This window comes from Haplochromis burtoni, unplaced genomic scaffold, assembly GCF_018398535.1.
Source record: "Haplochromis burtoni strain Fernald_Lab_line unplaced genomic scaffold, NCSU_Asbu1 Contig_177, whole genome shotgun sequence".
Classification (NCBI taxonomy): Eukaryota; Metazoa; Chordata; class Actinopteri; order Cichliformes; family Cichlidae; genus Haplochromis; species Haplochromis burtoni.
Genome location: NW_024582538.1, coordinates 1,235,823 through 1,261,674, shown reverse-complemented (window position 1 = coordinate 1,261,674; position 25,852 = coordinate 1,235,823). Strand labels below are relative to the sequence as shown.

The following is a 25,852-nucleotide window of genomic DNA, read 5'->3' as shown; positions in this document are numbered from 1 at the left end:
GGGGGGGGAATCACATCACTAAGAAGATGAGTATCCCAAAGGAAACCAGGAGGTGAGAAAGTGAGGCAACGCAACGCTGCTTTCATTTTCACATTTTACATGCCTGTTTGCAGGGTCTGCCACAGCAGCACAGCTCAGTGCGGAGAGCTGCCCTGTAATCACTTCCTGAAACAACTGGAACAACAGAGGATTTAAGGGTTGCAGTTGTGGGACATGGCTCTGTGTCTATGCATGTGCCTTTGTGTGTGCATGTCTTAATATGTGTGTATTTACAGCCGCATTAGCTATGAGGCAGTGTCACAGTATTAGGGGAATGATTTTTTCTACATAGAACAGCACTCAAAAATGCATCCAACGTGAGAAACAACCAGATGAGAATTTTTACTAACATAATGCTTTTAGTATTTAAAGTTTGTGGCACACAAAACCAAAAGTGAAAAAATCTTTTCTAGCCATGGCTATGGGCATATCCACCTAATCTCAGTAAACTAAACCTTAATCAAACAAACAAGGAAATCCAGTGAAATGCAGTTTGTTTGTCAAAGGCTTTTTGTGGAAGTGATTCATTATTTGAGCCAACGAGAAAACAAGGGAATTTCTACAGCAACCCACACAACACAGGTATGTCATAATGAAATAAGGACTTAGTCAGAACCCCTTGGCATCAAATTTTAATGCATCGAGTACCCTTACGTGTTATTGTTCAGTGTGCAAGGTTAATGTTGCAAATGTTCCAATGATGCAAAGGGCCATATTTTAACACAAACCACAATGCTTTCTTAAATCTAACCAAGTCACCTTCATCCCTAAATCAAGCCATGGACTAGTAAATGACATAGTGGGGGTATTCTGAGAACATGGCCCTGATCCAGGAGCTCACACCTCACACCACAGCAAGGCTGGGCCCAGCAGACGTCATTTACTACCAGTGCACTCGGACAATATTTAAGACAAAATTTAAACAGCTGTTATTAGTAGCAGTAGTAATCGTAGTAGTTATAGTGGTAGTAGTTTTAAAGACTTCCTAAATATACTAGGACAGCCAGACCTTGATCATTTGTTCATGCGCATGGTCACAGTATGAAAAACTGGATAAGATATGCCCTGACATCCTCAAGCATCTCGATGTATCTGCTGCAATACTGCATGGAGTTCTGAAATAGTGCCAATGGTTAGCAGACCGAAGAGGTGGTCCCCCTTTTTAAGCGAGGGTGCTGCAGAGTATGTTCCAGCTTCAGGGGATCACAGTCCTCAGCCTAGGAAGGTTTTTACCATGTTACTGGATAGAGGAGTCTGTTAACTGAACCTTTGAGTCAGAAGGTTTAAAGTTTAAACTTATTGATTTGGAGAAGGCATATCTCTGTGCTATTTGGTCCATGAATAACTGTTGTGAGAGCTTGGTCCAGATTCCAAGGATTAAGACTAGCTCCCAATTGTGTAGGACTTTAAATGCTTTCCCTTTGTCAGAGATTCTGTTCATAATTTGTATGGACATGACATTTTAGGGGCAAAGGGTTTACCCTATGGTCATGTTAGCTTCACTGACCAATGACCTCCAGCTCACACTGGGGTGTATGTACTGTATGTGTGAAGAGGCTGGGATGGGAATTAGGACTTTCCAGACAGAGGGCATGGTTCTCAGTGAGAATGAGTTGCTACCCCCAGTGGAGGAGTTAGAGTATCTTGTGGTCACAAGTGAGGGAATCGTTGTGGTGAAGAGACAGCTGAGTGTGAAGTGAAAGCTGCTTATTAACTGATTGATCTACAGTCCTACCCTGACCTTTGGATAACAAACTGTTGGTAGTCACCAAAAGAATAAGACCGTGGATACAAGCAGCAGAAATGAGTATCCTTCGAAGGGCATCTGGGCTCTTCCAAGGCCAGGAGATAGCTTAGGAACTCAATCATTCCGGAGGAGCTCAGCTCAATCAAAATGAGCCAGTTAAGGTGGTTTGGGCATCTGGCTAGGGTGCCTCCTAGGGAGATGTTTCAGGTTCCACCCCAGGGTGGACCCAGGACACGCTAACGAGATTATGTCTCTCAACTGATTTTGGAATGTCTCAGTATCCCAAAAGCAGGTAACATTCAGATCAATTTTTCTAAAAAACATTCTTCTTGGCAGTTTACCTCCATCCATAGGATTATGATGATTTTCTAACAGGTGAAGTCGAGGGAAGAGATTTTTGGTTGAAAAGTCTGCATAACTTTTCACCTGAAACTTTCCTGTTTCCTGTTTTCCCGTACAATGAAATGGAAAATATTAAAAATTACCCGAAACCGAACAGATGAAAGATACATGCAAATAATGAAAAGATTAAAAATCAAAAGTAAATGAGGAAGGATCGATGGTCTTTATTATATTGTATAACTGAATAAAAGCTCTTACTTTGCAGTGAAACTACAGAGTCTGAATGCATCTCCTCATATTACAAAATATGAACACTCTGCAACATCTTGCAGACACCGCAACAACACATGAATAAACCTGCAGTAAAACTTCTACGTACCTCTGGCTTTGACAAAGCAGCAGCCACATTTGCTGAGTAGTTTTCTAAACAGGTGCTGACACCCACACCCTCGGTGATGGTGACTCCCTCTCATGGTGATGCACTTCTGCCGGTCCATTCAACACCATCAGAAATAGGCATAGTGCTGAGCACAGACGCACACACAGAAGCACATGCACACATGCACACACACTATTTCTGTGGTAATCCCCGCAGGAGAGAGGAAAAGTGTACACAGAGCTTCACAGCCATATTCCAAATTCGAGCAACAACACCTGATGGGGAAAAAAACTCCACCACTATCCCATGATTTGATGGCAAATCGCAGGAAAACCAGAGAGGCTGTTGAGGGCTTCGGCTTATGAGCCTCTCTGCGCTGGGAGATAGTGGGCAAAGATTATGAGAGGGACCAAAAGTAAGTGAGGGAGCGACAGAGGGGCAGGGAAGGGGAGGGGCCCTGATGAGGGAGGGATGGTAGCGAGCATGCTGCGCTGCTGCACCAGCATCTGTTTTCCAGTCCCTCCTCTCAGCCTCTCCCCTCCCCTCCTGATCCACTCTCGCTTCACACCTCCTTCATCAGCTTCTATTATCAGTGTTTGCTCTCTGCTTACCATTAGCAGGCATGAATAACAACGAGCATGAACTTTTCCACTGAACAGGCAAACAGTCATTTTCATTAGGCAATGCCTGCCTGTTGACTGTTCCACGTTTGGTCTGGGCTGGGTTAGCAAGAAAGAAAGTACACTATAAATCATGTTTTTCAAAGGAAGAAGTGCTTATTTGAATAATTTTGATGTTGACAACTATTTGCTACAAATTTGTTACAAATTAATCTCAGGTGTTCCCCACTTCCAGATTACAGAAACTATTCTACTTCTACTATTCAACACCACTTGACTCCAAAGGTTGCAGACCGTGGACTCTTAGTTAAAACAAATCACTCAGCTAAAGTAATAAAAGCTGAGAACACATTGTGTGCCATCACAACCTACTAAGAGACAACAAGCTGCAGATTTGGAAACACATCAACGACCCACATTTGTGTATTTCAGGAGTAGAGGGGAAAAAGTGAGAAAGTGTGAAAAGAAATACCACAAGCAGTCATAATTTCGTTTAAAGTCTATAAAATAAAAGCACCCCCAGTTACTCAAATGGGCCCGCACTCTCAGCTTAATCTACGATTTATGTTTTCAAAACTTTTAACTAAACCATTCTCTCAAATCAGTATGACAGCCTACTCTTCCCCGCTCGCCACCCGTCGATACCAAAGCACTGCTGTGGAAAAGTCAACATATGAAAATATCCTGCACACAGCCCACCGAGGTAGCTAGATGGAGGCGGACCGATTTAATCTCAAAGCCAAGATTAAGTATTCTTGACGAGATGATCTTACGAGCACAGCTGTCCGTGCTCGCAGCGGTGACTCAAGAAGATTTACGGGTAAACTCGCATGATCCCAAATGTGGACAAAGTCAATGAAGAAGGGGGAGAAAAAAGGAATAGAAGAATTTGACACAGCTTCATTTTTTACTATATGCAAACTGCACAGTTTCACACACACATGTAAACCAACATTCACACATGACCAGTGCAAATGATGACATCTCAGTCCACAGAGGGGGAAATTACGGCTGCAAAAATGTCAAAATGCTCTCGTTCTGCCGGCCGTCGAGTTAAGCTTTTAAAAACTCTGCTGAGACGATGATCCCTCTGAGCTGAACTGCACTGATCCCGCCACAATTTAGGATTACAGTCCGTGCGTGCATGTGTATGTCAGCTTGCGCATGCCTAATCAGTCAATAACTAATCACCAGAATAACATAATGTGGGGTTGCATTCGGTGTTTATTTTGGTGTGTCAATTCTAACTCTTGTGCATGCGTTGCTTTTCTGTCAAACAGCTCCCCACTATGGGTGATGTAAGAGTTGCACCCAGCAGCAAACAGTGTGTGCAAATCACTCACTACTCACTTTATAGCAAGTATTGACATTTTATAGCACTTTCACTACACCTGAATTCAAAGTATCCCACAATTCCTCGTTAAATGCCGTGTACAACCAGTGGTCACTCCCCAACCACCGTATAGTATCATGGATCAAAAATGGCAGACAGATGAGAGGAAAGAAAGGAGCACATGACACTACTAACTTTGTGTATTAATTTTGGAAAAAATATGTTCTGTGTTTAATACAATGCTGTGTGTCAGTATTTATGTCATTATTTAACCTTTTTTTCTTTTGCCACCTTCTGACTATGTAACAGCAATGGTGCATTTAATGGTGCAGAGAAAATTACTCATAGAACTCAGTAAATATGGAGCAGGGAGTCATGCATGAGTGAATGATTATCACTGGTCCAAACCGTGAATCTATCTTAAGCCAAAACAAGTTGTATTTGGTGCCGAAATCTAACCAGCAAGTAAACTTTAAAGTAAAAAGCAAGTGAAGATGAAATGAATCAGTCAGTAAAAACTAAGTAAAACATAGCCTGCTTTCCTGGCTGATAAACTCTGAGTTACTTCAGACTCTGCAGCACTTTAAAAGAGGACCATTATCACTAGGTGTACAGTAATGATGCAGGTGGTGGATTGTGAAACAACAGTGCAGGATAGCATGTGTTTAATATGGAAAACTAGTGAGATTTGTCAACCAGGTGGCATGACATCCTGGGATACGAATCGATGCATACACTCACTGCAGTACCTTTGCAACCTGCGGTCACAGGTGACTTCCCGGCCCACTTCTCCCGAGTCCATATGTCCCGGCTATGACCATGCAACAACATTTTCTCCCTGCTGGTGTCTGAAATCTTATACATGGAAAAGACAAGCGAGTGATCAGTGAAGGGAATTGGATTTGTATTTTGATACATATATATGTGATAGATTAGGGAGGTAGGTAGATCCTAACAGACAGAGCTAATTATACCAGGCTAACACACTGTTTCACCTCTCCTCCACCCCCTGTCTCTCTTATTTTTGCTTCAGCTTAAGTGGGTTCTTATCTTATCTGTGGAATTTCTCTTAGAGAACAAAAACGATCAGGAGAGTGGATGGTATCACAGCCTGGGGTCAATGATGTTCACTCAAGTTAAGCCAGGGTAATTGAATCTTAATAGTCAGCTTCTAGCCTACAAAACAAAAATGCAGAATGCAGCTAGATTTGCTGATCACCACCCCAACAAGTCTTACTGCATGACATGTGAGAAAGATCACATGCAGCTTATTTCATTTGAATTGATTTTTTTAAGGAAACCACACTGCTCTGCATGTTGTTGTCTTTGCATTTATGAGAAATTCGAACGTGTGGCCATAAAAACAGCAAGAAGCGCGTGTCTGCATGCTGGCTAAATGACTAAGGCTCAGGATTTGGTTTTCCATAACAGATGACGAATTAAATTAAACTGAAATGAGCCCTATTTTAGGGCAAAATAGTAATAATAATTTTAATAATAATGTTAATTTGTTTGCACTCATATTAACAAGAATGGAATCACTTTTAATGGATTTTGGAAGAAATTACATTTATGTGATCCTTTGCATTAGAAATCTAAAGACTACATGGCAAAGAGAACAAGATTTGAAAACAAAAAATATATCATTTGAAGCAAATAATAGTTGCACAGTTTTTGAAAAATTACTTATTTTCCTGTATTGAGATGTCTTCTTGTGTTATGTAATTCAACATCCATTATACTGGATAACATTTGACATAAATTAATACCTAATTAAACATTTGTTCAAAAATATGCTGATATATACATAAGATTTTATATGAGACCATTTCCTTTTATGTCACACGGGTACTCACTTTATCAAGCTTGTATTCCAGAAGTTCTTCATTCCTCCCTTTTTCCAAAGTCTTCATTTTTCTTCCTCTTGAGCTTCTTCTATCATTGCATCATCTTTCTTCACTTGGTGCTGTACTCTTTCCCCTCATTAAATCATCCGTGCACCAAGTTTTGGACTTTAATCAAAGGTAGAAAACAAGTTAAGCTTAGGCTTCAGAGAAACATCCGACTCATCCTGCCTGACAAAAAGACAAAAGCAGACAGCTTAAACTTTGCAGCGGGTCTCCTGCGGGAAGATGAGGACAGCTGGTCAATTTCAGTGGGATTTCTCCTTAGGCCGCTCTGGATTAGAGAGGGTCAAGCCATCCAGACAGGTCCTGCCATGTCCAGCAGATTCCTTGGGCTAATTTCAGACTGTTACTGCATTCCCAGAACAAAAAAATATACTCAGAATAGTTTATTAAAAACCTCAACTGTCTTATTATTATAATTATTATTATGATAAAGAAACACAGACTTACTGCCTTTTCTTTTAAACCAGATTTGATTTAACACTTTTATTCCAGTTTGTGCTCTGAGGTAATTCCTGGAATGTAAACAATCCACAGATTTAAATCATGCCAATGAAGTTTGTATGTCCCATACACTTCTATCACAGATGTAGGATGTCATCACTTTCACTCTGCTGTGACCAACCAAAAAGGTAAATTTGAGAAATACCATCCCTGAACTGCAGCTGTTTGGGAATTTCTTTGTTTTGGAGTCTGTCCCATCTATTCCGAACACACTGGTCATGTCTAATGGGATTTGACTTTCTGCTAGTTAGTCTTAACAAATTAATTAGATTCCTTGGATTAAAGCAGCTTACTGTTAACATTTTATACTCGTAAATGAATTAAAGATGTCCACCAATAAAAATAATTTTGAAGACTGAAAAAAAGTTTATATGGTAGTAGCTACTTATTTCCAGATTTTTATAAGGTGGTCAAAAAGAGGAGTGTATTCCTGTAAGCTACATCGACCTCTAGGTGACCCTGTAGAGATTGCTCTTTTTTTTCTCCTTCATAATTTGAAATATGAAGGAGAAGAAAGCTATAATCTTTTATTTCACAGAAACATTATGAAGGGTTATATTTGTTTGTCCACAGCTACTCGTGCACATGTTTATCTTCATTCTTATGACCGATCAGGAGTAAAGCAGCTCATCTACTAATGGGAAGGTTGGTGGTTCAATCCCTCGCTGTTCCAGACTGCATACCAAATATGTTTGGGAAACATACCGAACCTCGAGTTGCTTCCAATGCAATCATTCAAGTGTCAATGTGTGTGAATGTGAGACAGAAAGCACTTAGGCATAGAAAATGGGTGAATGAGTCATGCTGTATAAAGTGTTCTTCTACTCAAGTTGAGAAGAACCAGTCCATTTACCATGTAAAATGTGTGATTTTAATATGTCGATGTCTGTCTCAGTTTTTTTTGTACACAGGTCTCTTGTGAAAAAGAGATTTCAATCTCAGTGAGACTTTGTGTTTAAATAAATACTTCAATAATAATAATAACAACTGCATAGATAAATAGTCCTCAAAATTCAGAATGGTATGGCTGAATATTAGTCTAAACCTGCTACTTTGTAGCTTAGCATAAGGCCTTTTTAAACTGTTTAAGAGCAGTCCACTGCAACAGAGGAGTCGGAGCGTCAATCTGCATATTCATAAATCGGCAGTAAAAGTCGTAAAAGCTATTTTATTAAACAAGGGTATTATTTATGAAAAGTAAAAATCCAGATGTGCAGCTGAGGTGCTTTTTGAGATTTGCATCAATGCTAGCAGTGGAACTTGAATAATTTGTAGAAGGAGAAAACTTAGTTCATCCAGCTAAGACATATTTAGCTTTTAACTGCTATTAAAAGATGAAGAGAGCAACAGGTAATCCCCTCTATAAAGCTGTTACAAGTGGGATGAGCTAAGCATAGGAGATGAGCACACAGTGCCTCAGTGAAGACTCAACGAAGACTCCTCCTCTTAGTTTTATGTCATGATGACAACATGTGGGATGGTAATGGGTAAAGTATCTCTGTTCACAGGCCTGGGAGGAAACGGCTCCTCTGCAAACACAGCAGGAGGGCTGAAATCAGAAGTCATTTAGCACGAGTCACAGACAAATGCTGACAGGTTCATGCTACTTATGGTAAGTGTATGTATTTCCTGTTCATGTCTATGAGTGTCTCATAGTTTGACAGTCATGGTATTATTATTTATTACATAATGATGAATGACAGTCAATGCAGCAGATGTGCCTCTGAATTTTTATTTCTTTACTTCTGTTTTATGAACTGTGGCTTCACAGTTATGTACTGATATAAAATACTTGAGAAGTCTATACTGAGCAAATAAAAAAATGTATAGTTCAGCCATAACAGGTCATGGCTGTACCATCAAAACATCTGTCAGTGATGTTCTTTATAGATAGATCTTTAAATCATATATTTGCAGTTTTGATTTCAGCGTAAAAATATGTAAACTTAACTTTTTGCTGTGCGAAGTAAAAATTATACAAGTCAAAAAGCAGAAGTGATTACTTTCAATACCTATGTTGGCTTCAGATTGAAGCAAGCAGGTTCACATGTGACCAAGATTACTCTGAGGTGGGTTGTTCCTCATTTAGCCGTGTTGTGTGTTCAGCAGGGCATTTAGATTCTTATCCAGTTAACAGTGAGGCAGCGCTGAGCTCGGACTCATGTCACACTTCATCTGTCACCAAGTGAACCTTTGATTTTCCTGAAGCCTGATATATAGCATGTTGTGATGAAACAACAGCTTTATGCTTAGAATAAGTGGACAGATTGTAAAACAATAGCTTGCTTTCCAGGAAGCCAAAAAAACATACATCTGACAGGAGGTTTCTGCTTGACCAGTTTCTTTTTTTGATATTGTTTTAGATGTAGACAAAGGCATTTGGGCCCATTTCACCTATTCTGCTGGAAGATGGCCACTGCAGCGGAGGACCCCCACCTGGGATCAGGCCCTGACGATAGCGAAGTGTCTCCATCCGGGAGAGAGTCAGACTCAGATAGCATTCTTTCGGATGACTCGGTGCTTCCAGACTACACGCCAGAGAGAAGAAATGGGAGTGCAGCATCAACACTGTATCAAGCGTGCGCCCGTAATGAACCGGTCTCTCTGCAGACAGTGCTTGAGAGGGGGGTCACAAAAGAAGAGGCGATGGAGCTGGACATCAATGGCTGGGTGAGAGTCTCATCCATAATGAACTCATGATCTCTATGACTAGCAGTGAGCAACATATTGCAACATCGCTGATCTTAACTGTTAACTTCAAACCAACAGAATGGTTTAATGGTGGCGTGCTGTAAAGGTTTCCTAGAGATCGTACATGGACTTCATACCTGTCCATATGTTGACATAAATCACCAGGACAATGAAGGCAACACAGCACTGATGATTGCATCCCAAGCAGGTATGTTTTACCAACTTATTACAACTGGGGTGCTCACGAAAAAGTTAATTTGATGCAAGTGACATGTTTGCTATAAAATCTGTTTCAGTAAAGGTGGGGATGGGTTCCCCACTCACTCTGACTGCATGGACAAACAGTTCAGGAAAGAGATAACTAAATGCATTCCTTAAATGCTGATTAAAGCTTTATCAAGCAAAAAAGAAGCCATGTAAATGGACTAAAGCTCATTCAAAATGAACTGAGACAAAGTGGAAAATGGTACTTTGGTCAGACGTATCAAAAAAATTGACATTCTTTTTGGAAAACATGGACAACAGCTGTGTCCTTCCAACTGACCATCCAACTTCTAAATCTTTCATCAGCTGAAAACATCTGGAACAACATGAAATTAAAAATATGTCAAAGGAGACCCAGGACTGTTGAGCAGCTAGAATCCTGTATCAGACAAGAACAGGAAAACAGTCTTCTCCCAAAAGTCCAGCAGGTGGTCTCCCCCGTTTCCAGATGTTTATGGACTGTTGTTAAAAGAAGCGGGGATGCTAGACAGTGGCAAACTGCCCCAACTGAGAGTTATTGGTGCCAGTAATCTCAAAGTGAGCTAATATTTTTGTATGTATGTTTTTGTTTGAACCTTTGATATGGTTTATGTGTTCTATTGTGAACAAAATCTGGGTTTATTAGGTTTGTAATTATTCCATTTTGTTTTTATATTTTACACAGATTCCTGAGAACTTCTTTGGGATTGGGATTGCAAATAGCTTGAGCTTGATTTAATCGGAGATTTAACCAGTTGCAAATATGCACTCAACTCGTGTTTTCTGACGCACTGTTGTATAAATTCTGTGTTTTTACAGGTCACATCATGACAGTGACGTATCTCCTGAACTATTATCCTGGAATAGACACAGAAATAAGGGATTGTAGAGGTTTCACAGCTCTCATCAAAGCTGCAATGACTGGCCGCACTGATGTTGTGGCAGCCCTTGTTATGGCTGGTATGTAAGAGTAGAGTGCAAAAACACACTTTATTTCACTGGATCATTACCTATACATTTCAGCTACTGGTATAAAAACAAAGGTATGGTATATTCTCTGTTTCTTAATGCTTTGGGAAATAGCAAATATGAATAAATATCCATCATTAATTGAGATTAGACTCTTATAGAAATATATATATATATATAAAAAAAACAACAGATTAGTCACTTACACATATGAGCTACTCAGCTAGCTCTTTTTGCTACAATTCAAACTATACTGACGTTCCATTAAAAGAACTTTTTACAGTGTTGAACATACAAAAGCTAGCCCCAACTGATGTCACTGGATTGTTTCTGAAACTCTAACATCAGCTCTTTAACTCTGTCTTTCACTGCTCTAAATAAAGACTAAGAGCACTGCTAGTGAGAACGGCTGACCACATGGTTTATCTGACCGTATTTGAACCCGGCTAACTCTGCGCATATGTCAACGTGTCGGTGACGTGAGACTGGTTTAAAGGATCACTCTGAGGACATTATCACATCTTAACAGATACTGACTCTGTAATCTTTACCTTACTAGACTTGCGGGCTGGTCGCAGATTAGTCGTTTCCTTATTTTTGGACTGCACGTTTCCTCAAATTTCTGCCAGGAGTAACACTTAGTCCAACATTAATATCATACAATAAACTGCCCTCATAATGAAATCCATAAAGATGGATTTCTGAAGCAGACTGTGGGAAAGTCAGCTGAACTTTACAAACCCCTGCCTGCTTTATTCTACCGCATTTAGACAGCATATCACTGTATCAGAAAATTTAAGTTAGTAAGACAAATAAAACATTAGTAAACAGGCATTGGCACACAAATCATTTTCACATTTCACAGTATGACAACCACAGATGTAGATAATTTTAACTGTGCAAAACGGCTCAGGGCTGTGCTGTTACTTAGTTATCTACAAACTGTGAGACAGCAACACGTTTATTGCAAGCCACCATGCGCCTCATGAACCTCGAGAACTCAGGTTTGGCATCAAGTCTGACGTGTGTAGGCTGTATGCGATAAGATTTACTAAAAAGTATTAATACATTATCAAGTCAGACACTTTGATGTTTAACATTTTTTTGTAGGGCAGTCCAAAACAGCACTTTAACAAGTTATTAATATGAACTTATTATTAATGAGTTATTATTAATCAGTTCTTGTGTTTGTTTTTCCTCGTGGTATTTCTTTTCAGGGGCTGACATACATGCAGTAGATTCCACCAGAGGAAGATGTGCTCGGGACTGGGCCTTTAAGACAGGTCGCTACGAGACCTTGCACCGTCTCCGTCGCCTCAATATGCGTCCAAGAGCTGAGCAGTTCTGTGAGGGTTATGTCCCTGAGTGGCCTGAGCTCAAGGAGAGAGTAGCCAAGGCCGTATCTCAGAAAACTCCCAGGGAAAAAATTGCCCAGCAGATCAAAGACACCTTTGGATTCAGATTACCTCGTGACCCCGAGGACAACGGGGTGTTGGACCACATGGTGCGCATGACCACCAGTGTCTACAGTCCTCTGATTTCAACTGGATGTCACCCACTCTGCCCCACGAGCCCTCCAGAGATTGGCAAGAAGCGTCTGGCCGTACAAGAGCTGGTCAGCAAACATACAAAAAAGGACCTTGAGGAAAGCTCAGTGTGCCACAGTAATGGCTCAGTGTCGCACATTATCCCCACAATCCACTCTGCGGAGTCGATTGCTACGACATGCTGTGCCGACACCGAGCGGCGAGGCAGTATGCTCTCCACCAAAGGTGCCACAACTTTTATTTCCCGGAGTATGGGGAGGCGGAACAGCGTGTTCCCCTCTGGCTGCATCCCAAAGATCAATGTAGACAGGCCAACAGAAGCAACGCCAAAGAAAGAAAAGAAGAAGAAGAGGGAAAAGGGCTATCTGGAACCACCCAAGTGGAAGTACAAGGAGATCAAGGATGAGAAAAAAAAGGACAAGAAGAAGGCTGAAAAAGAAAAGGAAGAAAAGGAGAAAAAGAAGAAAGAAAAGGACAGCAAGAAGGCCAAAAAATAAGGTTTTAAAAAAGAAAGGGCTGTACAAAATATCCTTTGTGAGAAAAGTGAGTGTCTTTTCAACACAGGGCTTAAAATGTTCAAACCAAAGAGCATTCAAGTGAATACTAAACTTAAATCTGAAAGGGAGTGACAGAGGAAGAGAACTGTAAAGACTCTTCAGGGAAGGTTTGAAGCATCTACGCTAAAAGCAGTACCTATATTTGGAGTTAATGTGAAAAATAAGTCTATTATTCTATTAGGGATTAAAAGACTTTAAAGAACTTCTTAAAAAAAAAGAAGAATATGGCACAGTGCACAAAATCCATATTTACTGGCTCATTCTTACCGGTGCTAAAGCATCCATGATGTCTACCTCATTATTCAAATAAATCACAGCCACAGTACGAGTAGACCTGCATCCATTTATAACATGAGATGTAAACCTAGAAGCATATATGCTACAGCTAATTTGTATTATTAAGTAGTATGTATAATATTTATACATAAGAAGAGTTTATGGATGAAAACATGAACTGTAAATACTGTATAGTGTTTAGACAACAAGCATCAAAACTCAGGATCTGTTTAATCCTCTAGGTTTATTGCCACTTTGTGATATTGCCAATAATGTTCATGTAATCTTTGAATACCGTGCACACAGTCATGAAAAAGGAAGTTTGCACATGACTCCGTACAGTTATGTACAAAATCATGTACACCCTTACTGAAGGGTAGCCGATCAAATGCACTTGATTAACTGATCATCAGCAGGTGTGAGTTTCTATACAGATGCGGAGGTTTGCCAGTTTGCTGATCTGGAGCATTCAGGTGTCTGTAAACACAATGCCACAGTCTTCCCAGGAGAGGATGTCCCAGGAGATTCAGCCCTGGGTCAGAGTGTGCAATCCTCAAAATAAGCTGCAAAAAAAAAACTCCAAGAGCTACATCTGAGACTCTACAGGCCTCAGCTAGAATGTTAAATGTTAAAATTAATTAGAGAACAATTAGAAAAGTGAGGCTTGTTTGCTTATCTTTGCAAAAGTTGCATTTGAACAGACCACAAGACTTTTGGAACATAGATCCTTTGGACAAATTAGAGCAAAGAGGAGATGTCTGGTGGCGGCACATTTGGCGAAAACCAAACACAGCATATCTGCACAAACACCTCATACCAACTGTCTAGCACGGTGGTGAGGCCATCTGCGAAATCTTGGCTGAAACTGGGTCATGCATCAGTACAACAATCTCAAACTCAGCAGCAAATCTGCAAACGCATGTCTGAAAAAGAATCAACGTGTTGCAATGGCTCAGTCAAAGTTTGGACCTTAACCTGACTTAAATATTGTGGTGGAACCATAGATGAATGCCTGAAAACCTCAATAAAATGAGGCATTGCTTGAAAGAAGAGTGGGCTGTTAAGATGTGAAATACTGATAAAGTCCTAATGCAAAAGACTGCAAAAGACTGGGTCAAATCATTGCTGCTAAAGGTGGCTCTTTATGCAGGACTTCATAGAGTCCAGTGAAAACTTCCTTTTTCACATGACTGTAGATGGATTTCAGCTGTTTGAAATTATAAAAATAAATGAATAACTAAAGGACGGTGAAGATTTATTTGTAGATTTGTTGGGTCTTAAAAGCACAGTGGTTAGTAATTTTATATCAACCAATTTGTAAATATAGCAATTTATAAATATTGTACCAGAGTATTGAAGGCACAGGATGTAACTGCGCAGTCTGCGTGTCTCCATTAAATATCTATCTATAGTTAATCTATAGATAGATAGATGTTACCTCCTCGCTGTCTGCGTGTGTCACTGCCTGCTGCTGGTGGAGCCTCTACACTACTTGCGCTGTCTCACTGTCTACATGACGGCTCACCAGATCCTTGGTTAACAACGTGTTAATGCGATGAACCTGGAATGCATTGATTATGGCTGACCTACGGATGTCACTCGCTGTCCTGGTTGTTCACACTGTCCTATACACAGCCTGCCAGGGTGAGTAACTTACTGTTTGTTTTGTCTGAGGACTGTCGCTACCGCTGTGGAGCCGACGCTCCGCGAAGTTAGCTGCTAGCTAGCGCTAAACTAACCATCATTAACCAGAAAAAAACAGGTCAAACCTCCTGCTGTCGATACGGGGAGCCTTTCACTGCATGTTTATAAATCATGTTATGTTATCTGTCTATCTATGTTATCTCGTCCACGTCGAGGTTTGTTAGGTGAGTCTGATACAGCAGGTAAAATAGGAGCTCAGGTAGCAGTCTGTTTAAACTGAGAGCTACCTTAAACACCAGATCCTGTATGCGTCCTTTAAAAGCATCCAGGTATCAGGCACCTTTGAAAAAAATGGCTTAAAGTGTTGATGCAGAATCGATTTAATGAAATTACTCGTGGGTAGAAGTGATGCGTTGATGAAACTCTGCTAATCTTCTAGCTACAAAGGTAGTAATGTGTGCATTATAGCCTATTGGAGTAATGCTGGACAGTAGGGATTAAATCATGATCATGGGAGCGATTTTGCAATTACTTTATATGGCGCTATTGATGATGTGTATCATAATATGATATAGCCCAACTGGCATTTAATTGTCCTTAGATGAGATGGTCACATGGGGCATGTCTGCTTTGTGCATTCATCTGAAAATGCTGCTTCGCGATGAAGTCTGATGTTCATAATATATTTTCCCTCACATATTGTGTTTCTGCAAAAGTTTATTTTTAATTTATTATTTTTTAGTATATTATATATATGCTCTAGACAGCAAACTAATGCTTATTAGTTATTGATGTTATTACATTAGAAAATAGTTCCAAAAACTTGGCGGACATTTTTTCTTGTTTTTTCTTTAACTTGTTGAAAGCTTTCAGTGTGGTTGAAAACAGGAAAATTAAAGTGAACAAAGTCGGTGGCTCAGCCTGCCAAATTCCTGTGCTGATATGAAGGCTTGTGTCACTGAAAAAAGCAAAGTAGCATGCTTCCATTGTAAATTACTTTACCCACTTGAAAAGTTTTATAGGTAGCCATCTTTGCTTTTGCATTTCTATTTTATTTAATTTTTTTGTCAGACACGGTAGCTTTGTGCCGCTTGACATCTTTGTGGTTTCAAACACAACAATGTATATTAAAATTGTGACATTTCTAGCTTTGGAAAATCTGAAATGTCAGTCTTGTTTTATGTTTAGTCAGCGTTTATCTTCCTTTTTTCTTCTGTGGTTCTTCTATTTCTTGCGTCCAGTATGTGTGGGCATCGTGTGAGTCAGCACTACAAAATACATTGTAGCCCATTATATTTCCCCCTTTATCTCCTGGATGTGTGGCTTTCTTGTTGTTGTTTTTTTTTATCAATCCCATCCGGCACACAGGCTGTTGAAAGGTCATTTTCCCACTGAGAATTCCCTGGCAGCTCTTTGAGAATAACTGGAATGCCACATCCCATTCTTGCCTAAATAGCATTACTCCATTTCAGAGGAACCCAGTCTCTTGGTTGCCTAATTATACTAAGCGAGTTATTAAAAAAAAAAAAAGAAAAAACACTCTCCTGCACCTAATGCAATGACTGCACTTTTAACACTTCCTCTACTTCATATTTTTAGCACTTTGCATTGAGATATTTAGTTATGCGGTATATTTTGGTTCGCCATCCTTGGCAGGAAGTAGCCTTAAACAGATCTCCCCACAAATCAGTAAGAAGCCAAAAAGGGAAATAGCTGCATCTTAAACAGCAAAGCTGATCGTTTAAAAATATTTAGGCTTTATTTATGGCTTTATAAGTTGTAGTAGATAGTAAAGCTGTATGCCAAATTACCAATACCAGTTCTTCACAGGTGTACTACATGTACCAAATCATCAAAATCTTCATCACTTTAAGCTCACAGGAAATATAACCACACAGTAACATGTGCTTTCAATCAAACTGCAGCTTTAAAAAGGTGAAAAACAGACCTTTTTTGAATGATTTAAAGTAGTATGTATGTTTCTGAGATTTTCCTGAAGCTGCCTCACCACCCTCTCAAAGCACATTTCCATCATGCAATGTATTGTAGGAGAAGAGTGTGCTTATTTACAGGGCACAGTACCTCCTTTGAGGTGTTTTAATGTCTCCTGACATGCTAAAACCAGCCTACAATCCTCACATATTTGTGTGAGGTTTTGGGACACAGCGGTAAGTCTTCAGGCTGTTGCTGCCCCCTGCTGTGTATTATAGGAGCTGTAAAATTCTCTCTAACTCTTCAGTACTTAAACAGTTTTGTGCCAGCGGGTCACAGTTCGCTTGACTTCATGCAAGCTAATGGTCTTGCAAATGTTTTGCTATGTCTCTTCAGCTCTGTGGTGTAACTGCACCACTCCTCTGTGTAAGAAGTCTGACTTCCAGTGTGAGACCGATGGGGCCTGCACGGCTTCCACCATCTTCAGCAATGGAAAACAGCAGCACAGCCGCGGCTGTATCCCACAGGAAGATCTCGTGCCCCCTGGAAAACCGATCTACTGCCTCGGTGTAGAAGGCTACCTATACACGCAGTGCTGCTACACCGACTACTGCAACAGCATTGACCTCAGAGTACCCACTGGTGAGATTCACATTTAGTTACCTGTACTGTTTATATCACCAATGTCTGTGAAAGTCTGCTGTGCTAAATTAAAATTACATAGTGTTAAATGTCCTGCCTGTTCAGTGATCCCTCCAAAAGAAATCCACATAATATTCCACATTGGGAATCACCAGTAAAATTTAAATCAAAGCTGTGGGAAGTAGGGGGACAGGTTCTAGTCAGCTGTTTGCATATAGCCTTATTGTATTTCTTGACTGTCTTAAAAGACTTTGTAGTTGCAATGAATGCAACTCATTTGCTCACATGCGTCTCTACAGAGGTTTAATTATTCTGGTGTCTTGGAGTTAAAATATAGTGTGTATATTTTTCCCAGCTGTGCGGATGAGTTCACTGAAGTTTTGGCTGTTTACCAAACAAAACAGAATAATTTGGATATTTTAAAGAAAATGAGCCTTTACTGGATTAATTTGCAATTACTCTAATTCAATATTTTTGTGATGCTTTTTCTTCCATTCCATTGTGACTCCATCAGAAATCGGGGGAGGCTACGGCCCGGGTGGGACATGGAGGCTCGTGGAACTGGTTGCTGTGATCGCAGGGCCGCTGTTCCTGCTGTGTCTGCTACTGTTGGTGGGTGCGTTCATATATCATTATCACCGGAGGGGCTACAACCACAGGCAAAGGCTGGAGGTGGAGGATCCGTCCTGTGACCATCTCTACCTGGCCAAAGACAGATCCCTGGAGGATCTCCTTTGCAATCTATCCACGTCTGGTTCAGGCTCTGGTCAGTACGCAGTTTGGTGGTGGAACTGCAGCCCGACAGTCATGTTGTGGATCTTCATCAGCTGGTATCTAGTAATCTTTTTCTATTGTCATTTTTTTTTCTGGGCAGGTCTCCCTCTCTTTGTCCAGCGGACTGTAGCCAGAACAATCGTCCTGCAGGAGATCATTGGTAAGGGGCGTTTCGGGGAGGTGTGGCGAGGACGCTGGAGGGGTGGCGACGTGGCTGTGAAGATTTTCTCATCCAGGGAAGAGCGCTCCTGGTTCCGTGAGGCTGAAATCTACCAGACGATCATGCTTCGCCATGAAAACATCTTGGGCTTTATAGCTGCTGACAACAAAGGTGCAACCCAGTTATATGCAATATTTAATTTATTTAGTCAAAGAAACACAGTTCATCTTTTCAGCAGTTTACAAGACCTTATTATGCATTTTTGTTTCACTGTGCTGTATAATAACTAGTTATCCTAAAGTAAAATGATCATTTCTTGAGTATCTTCATTTGTATGTCTCTCCCTTAGACAACGGGACGTGGACTCAGCTGTGGTTGGTGTCAGATTACCACGAGTACGGCTCTCTGTTTGACTACCTAAACCGCTACTCCGTCACTACCGAGGAAACGATCAAACTGGCACTATCAGCTGCGAACGGCCTCGCACATCTGCACATGGAGATTCTTGGAACGCAAGGTAGTGTTTGTTATTCTATTGTGTAATCATGTTAATTCTATTTATGTGTCCTAGATTACACTTTCAGTAAATATGCAGTTTTTTACATATGTTTCAGGTACTACATGTAAACTTCTGCCTTGAGTAAATAGCCTTCCTTGTTCTTCTGTATTGTGGCTGTGTTTGGAGTCTTTGTCATCAGATGATCAAGACACCTCCCTGATAGTATTGTTTTCGATAAAGAGTCTCTTTCCTGTACAGCCACAGTCACAGTAATGACGCAGTAACACAGAGGCAGGTCAAGTTTACTTTCTCATTTATACTCACCAGCCAGGCAAACCTGTTCAGGTGTTCCATATCTCCATATCTAATCAGCCAATTACATGGCTCGACTGCATGCATTTAGGCATGTAGACATGCTGAAGTTCAAAGCCTTTTAACATGGCATGGTCAGATGGGCTGGTCTGAGTATTTCAGAAACTGCTGACCTGCTGGGGATTTCCCACACAAACATCTCTATAGTTTACAGAGAATGGTGTGAAAAAAGAGAAACAATACAGTGAGCAAGACATTTGGAAGAAAATGTCTGGTTGATGCTGGAGGACCGAGGAGAATGGCCAGACTGCTCTCAGCTAATAGGAAGGAAAAAGTAATTCAAATAATCATGTATTACAGCCAATGTTTGCAACTTTCAATGCACAACGCGTCAAACATTAAAGCAGGAAACTGAGGCCACATTACACACTGGCTCAACAAAATTGCACAATAGAAAAACAGGAGATTAATTTCATGAATGTGCAGCAACTGTGTGATCATGTGATCTGTCATATCAGTATGGACAAACATTTCTGAGGAGTGTTTTACTGCACCTTGTTGAATCTGTCACACAAAGAATTAAGGAAGTTCTGAAAGTAAAAGGGCCAACCCAGGACTAGGAAGGTGTACCTAATAATTTGTGTGGTAAATGTATTCATGTAGAAACGACTGGCAGTTCAAAACATCAGTTTTCTGACTTATGTTTAAACTGGTATGCTGTAATTCAGTTTCATAAGCCAGTGAATTTAAGCATTGCTTGTGTGCACCTCCCTTACACTCTGTGCATATCTGCGTTATCAAAAAGTGCTTTGATCAACACCTTTTATCACTTCCACAGTAGTTTTAACTTTGCCTCCCCAGCCACAGACAGGAAAAAGGCATCGGGCGTTGACAGCTGGACTTTTCCGTTTTTTGCAAGACTCTGACGTAACTGGCTTGAATCAACAGACTATGTCACAACCTGATATTTAAATGTTACTCACAGAGATTGTGCACTGACAAAGGCGACTGTGATATTTTGTAATGTTTTGCATACTTTGGTTAATCAAAGAACAATATTTTTTTTTGTTGAATGGGCGTGTAAGCCGTGTTAAGTTACAAAACAGCTGCTTTTCGGTGATTTATGTTCCATTTTTTTAAGGCTTGGTCTCACCTATACTTATCTTTGAACATTTTTCTCTGTTGAGTCTGCTTGATCATAAATTGTTGCAAAAGTGGAGGAGTAATTCTATTTCTCGTAATCAAACTGTAGTAAATGAAAGTTTAAAAAAATGGTACTTGCACGAACAGGCTCTATTTTCATGTTGACAAAACAATTAGATGCAGAAGAAAGTATTAACAAGTGACTGTTTTCCTTCATGTCATGATAGGAAAGCCAGGCATCGCCCATAGAGACTTGAAGTCCAAGAACATCCTGGTGAAGAAGAACTGCACCTGTGCCATTGCCGACCTGGGCTTGGCTGTCCGTCACGACTCTGCCACGGATACGATCGACATCGCGCCCAATCAGAGAGTGGGAACCAACAGGTCTTTCTCATCTGCTGACTTAACGCTGACCATCGTTTCTCACAGATATCTTCTGACATCTTTCCCAGAATATCCCTTTATCCTTTACGCCAGCACAAACCAGGACTGTGTTTATGTTCCCCAGGTACATGGCCCCAGAGGTTCTCGATGAGACCATAAACACAAGACACTTCGAATCATTCAAATGTGCTGACATCTACGCTTTAGGCCTGGTCTACTGGGAAATTGCACGCCGCTGTAACAGTGGAGGTTGGACTCTCTTTGTTTTCTCTTCGGATACTTGAACTGCCTTGTTTGTTGTTGTTATTTTTTTCCTCTCGTTGGATATGCCAGAGACGGCACTGATCTGACCTCACACTATTCTGTGTTATCAGGTATCCATCAAGAATACCAGCTGCCCTACTATGATCTGGTACCGTCTGACCCGTCCATAGAGGAGATGAGAAAAGTGGTGTGTGACCAAAAGCTTCGACCCAATATTCCAAATTGGTGGCAGAATTACGAGGTATGAAAATTAAGTTCAAATCGAACTAAAATCTGCACTTACATCAGAAAGATCTTACTTTTGCAGTTTGGCCCTTTATTTATATTTCTAATTATAACATTGCATTCATCATCTTAAACTAACAGTGTAACCTCCACTTAGGTTCTTTGCTTGTGGTGTTTCTGAACTACACTGTTGGCTTTGTTACAGCTAGGACAACACATAATAGAGTTCATTCATTTCCAAGATTCACTAGTTTGTGAGTCTTTTAGTAATTTCTGTGCAGCTCCATGTGTAGCGTGATAAAGCATAGTTTCCCCCATCAGAGAGCAATGATTACTTTAGTTTGTTAGACTGAGGCCACACCTCTTTATCTTTAAATACACACATTTGTGAAAGAGGTAAAGAGAGCTCACTAAATTCCAGTGTGGTACTGTAACAGGATGCTAACAGTCAATTCATGAAATCAGCTGTAAGTGGTATCATAGCAAAGTGGATGCATTTAGGAACTACAGCAGCTCAGCCGCAGAGTGGCAGACCATGTAGAGTTACAGAGCAGGGTCACCAAGAGCTCTTCAGCAGAAAAACTGTGCATTAGGGGCTTCGTGACATGTGTTTGCATGGCTAAGCAGAACGTGTGGAGGCACTCTGGTATTTTTGTTTGCATACATTGCAAATCTTGATCACAGTTCCCAAAAAATCCACATTTGTTGAGATTTTTTTTTAAGCCAATCATGAAAACTTTTTAAGTTTAAATGATATTTTTCACAATGATCTTATGTTTTTGTTTCAGTTTGTTATATATATTTCCGTGTTGCCTTTTCCGTAATGTGTACAGATCATTGGTGATCTGCATTCATGCTGAATCTGATAGCCCAAACTACAAAAATAAGACCCAGAATGAAATAAACCGGGTTATTATTAAAACTGCTTTTCTACATTGTTTTGATTCTTATTAGTGTTTTATGTGAATGAATTAGGGTAATCTGATACTTGTATTCTTCAGTATAAAGTAGCACTCAAATGCTGTTCATAGAGTGTCTGAACTACTTTGTGTCATCACCACCATTATTTATATTGCAATACAAGCTCTTAAGCCTTACTGGTGTTTTCCTTGTGCTTATCAGGCCTTGCGGATCATGGGTAAAATCATGAGGGAGTGTTGGTATGCTAACGGAGCTGCACGCCTGACGGCCTTGCGCATAAAAAAGACGCTTTCCCAGCTCAGCATTCAGGAGGACATTAAAATCTGAGCATGTGTGAGACAGCAGAGCACTGAAGAGGACCCGGCCCCTCCATCCAGACTGAGAGGAAGGGGTCGGGCCTTCTAAAGAGATGGCACAATGAAGAGTGGCACTTTGTAAAATTTTACCGCACAGACACTTCTGTCAGGTTTGAAACCACTTTATTTCTGACAAACCCTACCTCGCTTTACCCAGCCAAAACATACAGGAACACCTTCCCTGTCTCATCCTTAGCTCCCGCTGCCAAACCTCGCCCTCTTTCCTCACCCTGTACGCTGCACTAACAGTTTCCTGAATTTCTTGTGTATGCAGTCATTAACAGCACATGTACTTAACCAAGTTACATTTTAAAAATCAGCTGCTGGTGTTTTATTGTTTCAAAGTGTGTTGACAGTAATTATTAGTTAGTAAACAGCATTTGCTTGTTTTGTCTTAGCAGAAGAGCATTAACTCATTTATACTGATTCTGTTATATCAGTAATTGAACACTGTGCGGGAGCTTGTGGGCTATCTGTGTAGGTTAATTTCTGCCATACCTGCAGCATTCAAAGGAAGATTTTATTGATACCAGTGTCATAGAGATCAGGACTCCTGGTACCCTTCAGCCCAGGAGAAATGAGGCCTGCACAGTTTTTACTGTTTCATTCTCTCTGAGTCTGAACACAGTGCAGAAGCAAATAGAAAAAAGACTGTGGGGGACTCCTTTGTGAGTTTGTTATGAGATTGAAATGATTGCTAATAGGAACAGATAAACTGTGAGTAATATTTACATTTCCTGATTCCTGACATATTGCATTGCTTAGAAATCCTTTAGCACAAATAATTCACCTGATTTTAGTCTGTTCACATTTAGAAAAGTACATATTTAGGAATTATTAAACATCACTAGGATGAAGGGCAGCAGCTACTGCTGACTTTGATCTTCATTAGCTTCAGACCACTCACGTAAAATACAAGATGCATGCAGATCCATGTGTTGTATGTTAGTATCATAGTCTCCTGTTATGAATGCTTAACCTCAGATAAGCTTGTATACACAACATTCAGATATTACACTGCCCCTTCAGTGCAGTCCAGAATCCATGTTTAAGCTCATATTTTATACTCTTACAGCATGTCAGAGGTTTTTTTTTTCCCCCAGGGCACTTTCCTCCTGATCAAGTATATTTACTGCACTGCACATACACTAGCCTTTTAAGGTGATACTTCAGTTTAGGTCTGAGTGTGTTTTTAGATGACTTTTTTAGCCTTTTTTTTTTTTTTTTTTTTTTGTAAAGACAAATATTTACCAAATTACTTTGTGACCTGTGAAGTAACATCATTGTAGTTGTCAGGTGACCTGCTTAAAGTACTTTATTACTGCCAAGCAGTATAAGTTAAATTCATATTTCTTTCTGTGCCCCCGTACCCCCATCATGCTATACCTCCTTAATGTGCATATTTTGCCTTATGTATATCACTTCACTCTTAACATTGTCAGAAATCACTGCATTTTTTTTTATGTATTCAGGAAAAATGTGCACTTTCTGTCTTGAGCTGTATGCAGATTCTGCAGGTACTGTTTGCATGTATTCATGTGAAGTCTGACAGACCAATTGTGCACTACTACTGACCTCGCTGCATTAACACCAACCTTTTCTCAGAATCATCTCCGGCCACGGCCTCCAGTGTTTAAAATCACGCCACTGAAAACGAGAATGTTTACACAAATCATGCCAGTCAGATGACCTACCTTTCTGACTGAAAATTGTAAAGATAAATTTGCTTTTCTTTAATCTCTGGGAGAAAGAAGTGTTGAAACTAAATACTGCTGAAATGCCTTCGTGTTAGCTCACATTTTTTTTCCAACCTGTGTTGTTTTTTTTAAAAAGACCGGGGAGCTCTACTGAATGTGAAGCATATTTATACTTTCTTTGTTTGCCTTACAATTTAAAAGTGAATATTGCGTTCAGTGTTTTTAATACTTCGGTGTCTGTATCCCTTTGAAGGAACGCTGGAGTGAGAGTCAAAACAAAACACATAACAAAAATATATATATATATATAGGTATTATATTACATGTTGTAAAACTCTGTTTATGTTATTGAAATTATTCTACTTAAAAAAAAATCCTTCAGGACAATTATCATGTAACATTCAACACAAATGTAATAAATTCAGTCATTTTCCTATGTGGTGTCCTATTTCATTTTCGTCACCCTCCCCACTCAAAGAAATATTTTTATACTCAAAGGGGGTCGAGGATTGTATTCATGTGAGAAAACCTACATTTTGATCCTGCAATTCTTCCCAACTTAACATTGTTTTTTTAGCTCATTGCTTCAGTCTGGTTTTGCCCATGTGGTGTTAGAAAACATCTAAAAAATTAAGCAAGTAAGTAAAGTTTATTTATATAGCACCTTTCACAGACATGTCACAAAGTCCTTTTCAAGAAAGGTAAGAAAACACAATACATTTATAAATACATCATAAAAACCCTGGTCTAATTAAAAGCTTTTTGAAATAAATGGCTTTAGCTGCTTTTGAAGGTCTCCACCGAGTCCAAACACCGTAGAAGGAGAGGAAGTGCATTGTCTGGGTGCAACAGCTTGGAAAGATTGGTCCCCTCGAGTTCTAAAAACGAGTGTGGGACCACTAAAAGGTTTTGATTTGATGACCTCAGGTTACGAGAAGAGGTATGTGTACGAATCAAATCAGCAATATAGCAACAATCTGTAGACAAGCTAGCCCTTTCTTATTTAGACAAGTAAACAGGCTGTTACAGTATTCGAGTCTTTCAGAGACAAAAGCACGGATCATCATCTCGAGTTCACTTGTTGACACGATGGACCTAAGTTTTGAAATGTTCCTCAAGTGAAAAAAGCAAGATAGTAAGGTTCTTACTATTGGATTTAAATGTCCCTCCAAAGAAAAAGCTTAATCAAAAATAAGACTTAGATTTCTACAGGACGTACAAAAGCCACAGTGCCAACCAGCTAGATATTAATGTCAAATATATTCATCAGTAATTAGCCACTGAAAAAGTTAGAATAAATACAAGCACTCTTAAAGAACCTTTATTGCTCATTGTTTAAATTATAATATCACTGTAGATTAGTACAAAAACTGTGCAGTTACATAGTTGTACACAATCCATTTCACATATCCTAAAACAGGAAGTGTGACATGTTCCTCACTTTATCTTCTTTAGAAAATAGAAAACGCTGGTATGTAGTGATTTTGATAAAGTCAGTCCTCTAAACGCAAAAAAACCCCATAAAAACTACATAAACCTATAACAGCCGATGTTCTGACACAGTAAATAAATCGCATCAACACAACACAGAACAAAGAAAACAAAAGTAGAATAACTGAAAGTAATGGTCAAATTAACAAAGTAGGACTGTTTTTTTAACAGAATGAGATTTTGGACCACTGAAGCCATAAGCAGATCCCTTTACGACTAATAATGACACTAGAACCGGGGTGGGTGGGTGTGTG

The 25,852-nt window shown here is 39.9% G+C and overlaps 3 protein-coding genes across 5 annotated transcripts in view; 2 read left to right on the top strand and 1 right to left on the bottom strand.

Moving 5' to 3' along the window:
* Positions 1-2,901, bottom strand: part of LOC102314429 (rho guanine nucleotide exchange factor 25) — a 23,096-nt gene extending 20,195 nt beyond the window's left edge. For both annotated transcript variants that reach the window (XM_005943969.3, XM_005943970.3), the window contains exon 1: positions 2,508-2,901. In XM_005943969.3, the coding sequence (XP_005944031.1) occupies positions 2,508-2,625 (118 nt within the window). In that variant the 5' untranslated portion in view covers positions 2,626-2,901. The remainder of the gene's footprint in view (positions 1-2,507) is intronic.
* Positions 2,902-8,246: 5,345 nt separating this feature from the next.
* On the top strand, positions 8,247-14,532 carry ankrd33ab (ankyrin repeat domain 33Ab). 2 transcript variants are annotated; one of them, XM_005943968.2, is made up of 5 exons: positions 8,247-8,483; positions 9,235-9,541; positions 9,641-9,770; positions 10,625-10,765; positions 11,992-14,531. In XM_005943968.2, exons 2-5 carry the CDS (start codon positions 9,281-9,283, stop codon positions 12,816-12,818), a joined length of 1,359 nt encoding a protein of 452 aa, XP_005944030.1. In that variant the 5' UTR covers positions 8,247-8,483; positions 9,235-9,280; the 3' UTR covers positions 12,819-14,531. The 2 variants fall into 2 exon arrangements, with proteins under 2 accessions (XP_005944030.1, XP_042081566.1); XM_042225632.1 differs by lacking the exon at positions 8,247-8,483 and having other exon boundaries at positions 8,621-9,541; positions 11,992-14,532.
* An 88-nt stretch (positions 14,533-14,620) lies between these two features.
* LOC102313625 (activin receptor type-1B) lies at positions 14,621-24,543 on the top strand. Its single transcript, XM_005943966.3, has 9 exons — positions 14,621-14,798; positions 17,127-17,372; positions 17,887-18,138; positions 18,247-18,477; positions 18,656-18,823; positions 20,488-20,644; positions 20,769-20,893; positions 21,019-21,149; positions 22,256-24,543. The coding sequence occupies exons 1-9, from the start codon at positions 14,732-14,734 to the stop codon at positions 22,379-22,381; spliced, it is 1,503 nt and encodes a 500-aa protein (XP_005944028.1). The 5' UTR covers positions 14,621-14,731; the 3' UTR covers positions 22,382-24,543.
* The last annotated feature ends 1,309 nt before the right edge of the window (positions 24,544-25,852 follow it).

What these genes read in the sequence shown, in the direction of transcription:
- ankrd33ab (XM_042225632.1), top strand. Translation starts at nt 9,281, where the DNA reads ATGGCCACTGCAGCGGAGGACCCCCACCTGGGATCAGGCCCTGACGAT. An exon ending in AGCTGGACATCAATGGCTGG is followed by an intron (nt 9,542 to 9,640) that starts GTGAGAGTCTCA and finishes TCAAACCAACAG; the next exon opens with AATGGTTTAATGGTGGCGTG. An exon ending in GATGATTGCATCCCAAGCAG is followed by an intron (nt 9,771 to 10,624) that starts GTATGTTTTACC and finishes GTGTTTTTACAG; the next exon opens with GTCACATCATGACAGTGACG.
- LOC102313625 (XM_005943966.3), top strand. Translation starts at nt 14,732, where the DNA reads ATGGCTGACCTACGGATGTCACTCGCTGTCCTGGTTGTTCACACTGTC. An exon ending in CACGTCTGGTTCAGGCTCTG is followed by an intron (nt 18,139 to 18,246) that starts GTCAGTACGCAG and finishes TTTTCTGGGCAG; the next exon opens with GTCTCCCTCTCTTTGTCCAG. An exon ending in CAGAGAGTGGGAACCAACAG is followed by an intron (nt 20,645 to 20,768) that starts GTCTTTCTCATC and finishes TATGTTCCCCAG; the next exon opens with GTACATGGCCCCAGAGGTTC.